At 37.5% G+C, this 9177-nt stretch overlaps 1 protein-coding gene across 1 annotated transcript; it reads right to left on the reverse strand.

Annotated features, from left to right (window-relative positions):
- Nucleotides 1-2771: 2771 nt before the first annotated feature.
- Nucleotides 2772-6327, reverse strand: LOC112462785 (protein Fer3-like). Its single transcript, XM_025028808.1, has 4 exons — nt 6136-6327; nt 5224-5378; nt 4673-4832; nt 2772-3751 (listed from the first exon to the last, which is right to left on the reverse strand). The coding sequence occupies exons 1-4, from the start codon at nt 6181-6183 to the stop codon at nt 3599-3601; spliced, it is 516 nt and encodes a 171-aa protein (XP_024884576.1). The 5' UTR covers nt 6184-6327; the 3' UTR covers nt 2772-3598.
- Between the last annotated feature and the right edge of the window lie 2850 nt (nt 6328-9177).

Consider the following 9177-nt stretch of genomic DNA (forward strand, 5'->3'; position numbering starts at 1 on the left):
GATATTTAAAGATCCTGTGCGCACACATAAGTATGTAGGGTCGGCCCTTGATGATGATATTGCGCGGACGCGATACCTTCAGGGTCGGATGATGATTTAAGAGGAGAAGGATAAAAGAAAAAGAAATGAGAACGCGGGTTCGGTTTAGTCGCGTAGCATATATATTATTTGAATTTTCATCTGCTTTTAACAAAATGGTACTAAAAGAGTGAGTGAGAGAGGCAGAGGAAGGAGGAAGGAAGAGAAGGAAAGAAAGAGAGACGAAGAGATCACTCGGAGCAGTCAGCACCACGTGACTGACGCGTGGTACCGCGAACGATTCGCGCAGTAAGTATCGCAATGATCTCGGCGTCATTAGCAGCGTCGACCGATCGCAAGAGAGGCGGCCGGTCGGCGCGAACGGAGACCACCTGTTAGGCGCCAACGGTATATCACGGGCAATACTTCGCCGATGATAAGATAACGCTCGAGTAGAAACGGATGACCAATTTGTCCCACCCACGCGAGATATTTATCTCGGAATCCTCGGGAGCAAGGTTCGCTATAGATCTTCACTTTTGTTCGCAAAAACGATATCGCTCGCACATATTTGTAACGTCGTAGATTGTAATTGCCTGAGAGCGAAGAAAAACTGATGTCGGACGACCTACACATGGAAAACGATCTCCAAATTTATTCGCAGCTATATTTTTCGCAATGCAGAAATTTCGATGGTTCTCCATCTTTGATAAAAAAAAAAAAAAAAAAAATAGATCGAATTTGTAGAGCTACTCATTACAGCTCCAGCGATATTTCTCGCTATCTCATTAATATTTAAAATAATCGTATGCAATAATTACCGATTTTGAATACTTAAAATAATTGAATGATGTAATAGTATTTTTTCAATTAATTATATTAATTACGAAATTGGTGCCACAAGAATAGGTATATTCGTTATTTATCTAATATTGTAAGAAAAATTACCAATTTGAGTTTTAAAAAAGGAATTTGGGAAATGTCTTTTCAGATTGAAAAAAGCCACATGATGATATAACTATCTTATTAATCAAGATTATCTTGACGTAATTTCTTCAATTTTATTCGATATATACAACGAACGCACCGCGTCAACCTGATCTCGTGTACGTCGCATAGGAAGTCGATCCTTCGATCGCGCATTGGGATTACGTGGAAGAAGGACGGCGACATGGTTCCTGGGTTACCTTTGACACGCTGGATAACGCATCGCATCGCGTCACCAAAACGCCTGATCCGCCGCTCTCTCATGACGGAGAGGCGCAAAAGGGAGACGCGAGAGGAAAGGGATAGAAAGAGAGGCGAGGTAGCCGTAAGCATATTGATCAGGAGACAGTAGTTGGCCGCATGCCACGTGGTGATGCTACGAGAGGCGCCGGCCTCTCCACCTATTATGAGCCAAGGCTCCTATCTTCGCGTTTCTTCTTTTCCCCGCGGGTTTCACCCCCCGACGCCATCCGCCGTTGTCTTTCTCCCTCCCGTCCCCTCTGGGGTTTCCATCTGCCCCTCGCCCTCTTCCCCCCCCCTGTCTCTCCCACAACCCGACAGAGAGCCCTTTTAGCCCGCGTTATTTTACCGCTCCCCGCTCTCCTCTGCGTGTACTTTATCTTCTTGTCTTCTCGGGACTTGTCTTTATTCCGAACGTGGCATCTAGAATGCGTAACGCTCGCCATGTGTGTATACGTATACATGTGTAAATACATGTACATATTCGCTCGTATACATATGCGAAAGGTGAATGCGTGTGGCCCGTTCTGGCGCTTATGCGAACGCCGCCACGCATGCGGGGCCCACCCTCAGCATCTCTGTCTCTTTCTTTCTCTCTTTTTCCGTATCTTTCTTCCCCTTCGAATACCCGCGACTTCTCGACTCCCGATCGAGAGCGTTAAAATTGAGACGTCAGCCTAACAAGCTCACTCGCATCGTTCGAGCGTCTCCATTCTGTCTTCTCTCCCTTTCTCGCGAGCGAGCAATCTTCCAGCGGCAATCTTAAAAGAGAAAGAAAAGAGAAAAATAATCGGCAAAAAGGGGGGAAAAAGAAAAGATCAAAGAGGGCCCTGTTAAACGGTCGGCTCGGCACAGAGAGAAAGGAGACCGCCTTCTTGGGTGGCCACCGGTTCCTCCCGGTCAACCCTTTATCCCCTTATAGCGCGATCACGTCCTATAGTATCGTCCTCACGGTCGGTCTTCTGATCTCGCGAGATTATACCGTTCTGTCAACGCAGGGTTGATAAGAAAGGGTATATTTGCCGACGTCGAGTAAATCGAAGGGTTATCTCGCGCAGGTTCCACCGCTATCGAGCGATGCACGTGCAGAGTTCCTCTTTGTACAGCTCGTTCCCTTCAGTCGCGTATTGCCGTTGAAGTAAACTTTAATTTCGTATAAAAGATGAAAAATTGAATGATCGCGATTCCGAATTCAATTAAATAATAAACACTTGCATTAAATGAATTTGTTCACGTACTTTGAAATGCATTTTTAAATGCACAAAATCACGTTATACGCATATACATATTTTAGACGCATAAAGATGCCTTAATATAGTATATAGTGTAAAGACATATCCAATATTGCCGTGCAATTTTACAAAAATTAAATTCTATTTTATATAAAAGTATACAGTCTCAAAATCTTATGGTTTTCTGATTGAAAATTTAGGGTGATAAGTAATTTCATATCACTTTCAGGATCAAAGTACAAACGCAAAACTCTCGCAGAATGCCAGATATAATGTTATCATTTAAATCTTTATTTTAACTTATTTTGACACTTATTTATTTTCTCAGTTTTGGTAATCAGCGACAAATAGTATATATACATTTAGCAATTATATTATTAAAATAAAAAATAGCACTGATGTAAGATGGGGTTGCATTGCATTAACAAAGGCAAGTACGGGTCGCAATGAATATATTCTTATCAACAAGTATCGGAAAAGTATAATTTCTTAATTTTACAAATTCGATATGTATGAGATTCCCATCGTTTGCCGATTAACTTTTTCAACACTGAAGTTCTCAACATCAAAGTTGTGTAAAATGTTTTTTTTTTGCTGCAGTCCAACGCCATCTTATAATATACAGCGTGTATTTACGAAGAATAAACGACAATGGAGCTTAATTTTATCCTTTAATATTGCAATCATCCCTTTCAATCGTAAGAGATTTGCAATAATCGACACGATAAAGCGTTACAAGATTATTGTCTGCATAATAAGAAAAAAGGTTTGATTGAAAATTTAATCCTTTCGATACTAGAACATGTTTCGAGGGATGCTCGAAAAACTCATTAGAATTTTAATTTACTATTTTTCCATTCCATTTCTGAACAACGTCGAATAGTGATATAGTATCGAAAAAATTAATGGAGTAGTAAGTAAGACGAAAAGGATCGAGTAATATTGTGGAAGAATGTGCTATATACGAACGTGTGTTAAATTACATTTCGATACTTAACGCTATAATACTAATCAATAATGGAAGACTGGATTTCGCCGACTAGAAGTTTTTCGCCAATAAGACATTGACTTGCATAGGTTCATGAGTGCCTCGTTAATCGTGCAAAAGGGGAGAAAGAGATTCAATTCGGTAAATAGTACTCCCGTGGTATGTACTCCGGTTTTGGACTACTTGGTTCGATACCGAGTAGTTCACCCATGAAGGCGATGTATGTGATCGCTAGACGCAATGTTTCGATTCTTGAGAGCCGTTTTTCGTAGGCGAATGTCGGTACCTGTACACGAGAAATGATTGGATTAACGAATCAGAAACGGGAAGGAAAATCTCACTTTCGTTATTATAATTAATTTGTATAATTAATAAAATGTTATCTATATTATCAATATTATATTATACATATACTATATATTTTTAAGCAAAAATTGAATTTTTATAAATTTTGCTCGTAGTAACTTTACTTTTCTCATCATAACTATAATTATTTTAATTTTATCACGATCAATTTATTTGTATAATTAAATTATTATTTTATTTTAATAATTTCTATTTTTTACATTTAGTTTTAAAAAGCTTTTTCACAACACCTCCACGGAAAGTTCGACTTTTCATGCCTGTAGAGAGGGGCGAAAATGACCAATTTCATGCCAGGACGGCATTAGCGGGACGAAAGTAACCACTTTCCTCCCTAGGGCGGAAAGTGATCACTTTCGTCCCGCTAAACAGGGACGAAAGTGGCCACTTTCCGCCCTAGGGACGAAAGTGATCACTTTCCGCTCTAGGGAGGAAAGTGGTTACTTTCGTCCCGCTATGCCGTCCTGGCGTGAAATGGCCACTCTCGCCTCTCTCTAGGCATGGAGGTCGAACTTTCCGTAAAGATATTGTGAAAAATATCGTGTGCACCTCGGGGCGAAAGCTTTTTCAGACTCGTGTGATTTGCCGCCCTCGCCTTCGGCTCGGGCGGCACACTTTGCACTCGTCTGAAAAACGCTACTTTCGCCCCTTGGTGCACAATATACTATTTATATCTTCTCTTTAAAAATGTGTTATTTTATTCAAACTATTTGTTAATATTTAAAATATATAATTAAATTTGACAAGTCTTGATAATTTATAGATATATAGACTAAACACAAATTAATATAGAAATACACGTTTAATAACTTATATATTTTATTTTTAAAATAAAAGTACTTACTTTCCTGCGGAGTTTGTCGAAGGCCTCATTCAAATTGAACATCCTACGTCTCTCTCGAATATTCGCGGCTCTCCTCTGTGATACTGTCGCCACTCGACGTCTTGGTTTCTTCGTCGTCGACGACGGCAAATTTGGCGAACGGCCGTTCGGCGTATAACGACTAAAATTTCCAGAATTTTATACACAATTTTATCAAATGATTGCAGTATAGTAATCGGTATTGAGGATCTTTTACGCGCATTCATGAAAGCTCAACAGATAAAAAATAATACCATTCTAACCGGATATACAGAGGAAAGTCAAAAGGTAAAGGGATTCTTGGAAAGTAAAAAAGAGAAATTAATAATTCTTGCAGAAATTTTGTTGTGGCCGTTTTCCTACGTAGTGCAGAAATAATTTTGCACCAGACCAAAATCTTTCTTTCAGAACAAAACAATAAAACCACAACAAAACGTTATGTAAGAATTAATCAATCTTCTTCTAAATATCCCTTTACCTTTCGACTCTCTCTCTTGTGGACAGTTCCACGTCAGCTTCGTGGAATGAATTACCTTTGGTGCAACAACGCGCAAGGTTGCCTGTACAATCCGTGCTCGTTCACGTGCGGATGAGCAGGCGGCTGTGCCTGGTACAAAACGGAACTGTCCCACATCGGGTAGCTGGCGATCTCACTGCCGACGTATTGCGACATCTCCGCCGCGATTACCTGTTACATGCAGGTTTCAAAGAACACATGAGATTTCGTCTGAGAGAATCGGTCGCAATACAAGCCGCGCGAGAATCCGGAAGATACCTATCTACAGCGCTTTTAATAGATTATACATAATTAGAAATAAAATTACATTTAAAATATAAATATTATAATTTTATTGACTTATAATTTATTTTTTAATCATATCACAAATTTATTAAATCATAAAATAATTAAGATATATTTTTTTAGATGTTATTATAATATAATAACTGTAATATCATAAATCTTTTAAATTATGATAAAATATAATCAGGAAATTTTTTTAAATATCCTTGCACCTTTCGCATCCTGCGATATTCGCGTGAAATGTATCAGACACCTTTATCAACTTCGTTTAACTTTAATCGAATTAATCCAATCTTCCAGTATTAGCTAGATAGATTAATCACCGATTGAGATAATCGGAGTTTGATCGAAATCACTCTTAATTTCGATTTAATAATTAACTGTTAATTATTAAAATGCATCACATCGGATTGCAATTGTAATCTGATCCTGTATATCTCACTTGATTATTGGCGATATGTGCGTTAATCACTCTGCTCCAATTATCACAGACAATATTTTTCGGTTCATTTATAATTTAATAATAATTTATAGTCAAATCGACAGCGAGAAAACATGCCGATAACGATCGCCTTCTCTCTCTTCTGTCTTGTTTATAATTAATAAGTTAGTGACACCGTGAATCGTGTTGTGCGGAACTCACTGGTGCTTGATTTCCATTGATCTCCCACAGCGGTTCGGTGTAGCTCATATCCCGCTTCCTGTCCAGCGACGAGCGGATACCACCAGCGTGCTTGACTCACTCACTTACAGAGGATGGAAAAAAATTAAAAAAAAGAGGGGGTAATCGCGCGCGACGACACTCGGACGACGTCCTGCGACGTTTCGGGGCCCAAGCGTCCCGTTCTTCTGAGAACCCTCCACCGGGATAGTGCATTTTCGGAAATTTCGTGGACACCCCCCCCCCCTTCGGGGGTAACCGCCCTCTTCGTGATCACCGAATGCGCGCGGAACGCTCATCGCGAGACGCGTGCGCCGCGACGCAGCCACGACATTGGGGGCCCCCTCGTACCCCTCGTATCCCCGTTGGGCGGTGCTTACCGCGACGCGGCCTACCGGTGCCGCGAGAGCAGATCTCGGGTATCGACCGAAAGATTGTAAGATGGAAGCGATGGACAGGAACTGAACAACGCTAAAATCGAGCTTTTCGGCCTGGCGAATAAGGATGCGTTATTTGGACTATAAATATAATGTAAGGTCAATATGTACAATAAGAATTTTTTGTTTTGTTTCCTTTTTCTCACATCAATATGTAATCAGGACCACCGATTAACGAGGATCTCGGTAAATTTCGAAACCGGTATCGCAATACCAGATAAAGAAGTTTACCGTGTGTACGATTAGTTAAATTGCAACGATAACGTAACTCAAAAAATTAAGTTTTTCAAAAAATGAATTTGAATGTTTTGAATTTATTAAAATTTTGTAATATTATTTTTAAATGTGATTTTGGTGTAATAATTGATTAGAAAAATAAAAAGATCTAATTATAGGTATAGGTATTAGCTCTTTATTCAGTATATTAAATTCTCATCATTTTTTGCAAACAAATTAAAAATCCTATAATTTTTCAGTTATGTTATATATTGTTGTAGGAAATGAGTGATATGTAGGAGTGATAAATGAGGAAAAGAAAAGAAACGTATGAAAATTTCTATTGCACCTTCATCCGCGCATTAAATTGATTTTTATATTGGTTTTATGTTGAATTTATAGTTTGTAATAAACAAGCTAATTAGTTTTTTCAATGTGTTGGCCGGATTTTTCGTCTCCTTCATTAGTCTTTTCTTCGGAGAAAAATATGTTGAGCTATCGCGAGAATCTGCAGATATAGAGGAATTATATAAAGAAATTAAAAAGTTCGTTGCCTTATCTTAATGAAATCTTGATTGATTGATTTCAATTTACGTCGACAATGTTGATAAAATGATGACAATGTTGATACATAACGAGCTAAATATTAAAACTCGTCACCTAAAAATTTTCGAATAATTCATGATCTGCAGAATATGCTTTCGTACTTTAAACTTCCAACTCACAAATAACGAATTTGATTTTTACTCTGAAAATTCCACTTACGTACACAAATAATTAATTTGAGCCGCTATATTTTCAATGGATCACAATATTTAATATACACTGCTTCGAGTAAAGGTAAAAAATAAAGAAAGACGTGATTAAACTGAATAATGCAATGTATTATTACTGATTAAAAAATATTTAACGATAAAATACAAATTGTTAAAAAATTTGCATTTAGATTTGTAAAGATTAAGTATATATGTGTGTGTGTGAAAGAATGGATTTAAGACTATATAAAACAACAAATAAAGAGTAACAAAGTTTTGTGTTCATGGAGCTGTTCGCAAAAAATATGCTTTATACTCTATTCTACATCTCGAATAATTTTATTTTATTTTTATTTTTATAATTGCTGCTTTTTGAAATAGTATGTGTTTACAGCTCCAGTACGTGTATACTTTGTCGTTTGTTAAGATTTAAAGTTGAAAATGAGAATTTTGATCTCATCTATCTTTTACTGATAATTCAATATCTATATTCTAATGAGATTTCTCTTATTGCGCATGCGAGTATTGCATGCGACGTTTTACGGGATTATTCTGATTAAACGCAGTTAAAATAAAATAGATCAATTCTTAGAGATCTATATATCTATCTATTATATAACATTAAACCATTATTACGTTTAATAACACTTGACATTAATTTGTACCTAAATACATGTTTTTTAACGTATACCATATCTATCGTTAAATATTAATTTATATTATGCGTTGCGATATTAATTGACTTCTATTTTTTTCCTACGTGCGTCGGTTTCTCGCGTTAGATCACCCTCTCATCGCAACTGCTCGAGGGATTTCCGCGACGAATCCGCGTAATAAGCGTCAGGAAAGTCTGGAAAGATCCGTGACGAAATCCTATAATTTTGCTCATAGGCGTGACCCCGTTGTGGGCGACGATGCAACGGGGTCGGGTGCATTGTTAGCGACGCATCAAAATCGGATCGGACGAACACGTGCGAAATCCGAAGGACGGCGTTTACGCGACTCGCTCCGATTATCCCCGTTTATTCCCGTGAACTTGCTAGAAATCGCCCTATTTTCGTGATGTAGGGTAGTACAGGGTGCGAACGGAATTTCGGGGAAAGATTTAGCGTAGATTGTTTCTTAACAAAGATCAGATACAATATCAATTTTAATCATATTTCTTTTCATTTTTCCTTATATTTATATTATATGTAATTAAATATTGTGACCTATTATTTATTATTAAAAATATAGTGGTTCAAACTAATAAGATATACAGAGACGACTTCTAAGAGTAAGAAATGAATCATTTACGTTCCATGAATTAAACTTCGAGTAGAGAGTAAATAATAAGTAACAATACATAACAATAATATAATAATAACAAAATTTTGAGCAAGCAATGTCGTATAACTAGAACTGGAAAATGATGGTAAATAACGGTTTTCCGAAATCTCAGTTCCGAAGCAATTTTGTAATAAATATTTAAGGCGCTCTTCGTGAAAATTACAATAAAAATGCGGGAATAAGAAGCAATGGAGTGAAGAATGTCATTTAATTTTAATGTGGATTTTTCTAATCCAGCTTCGAGAAATTAGAATTTTCAGAAATTAATTTCTCTCTCGACGTGAACT

Source organism: Temnothorax curvispinosus, unplaced genomic scaffold (genome assembly GCF_003070985.1).
Source record: "Temnothorax curvispinosus isolate PA1 unplaced genomic scaffold, ASM307098v1 QBEX01012734.1, whole genome shotgun sequence".
Lineage (NCBI taxonomy): Eukaryota > Metazoa > Arthropoda > Insecta > Hymenoptera > Formicidae > Temnothorax > Temnothorax curvispinosus.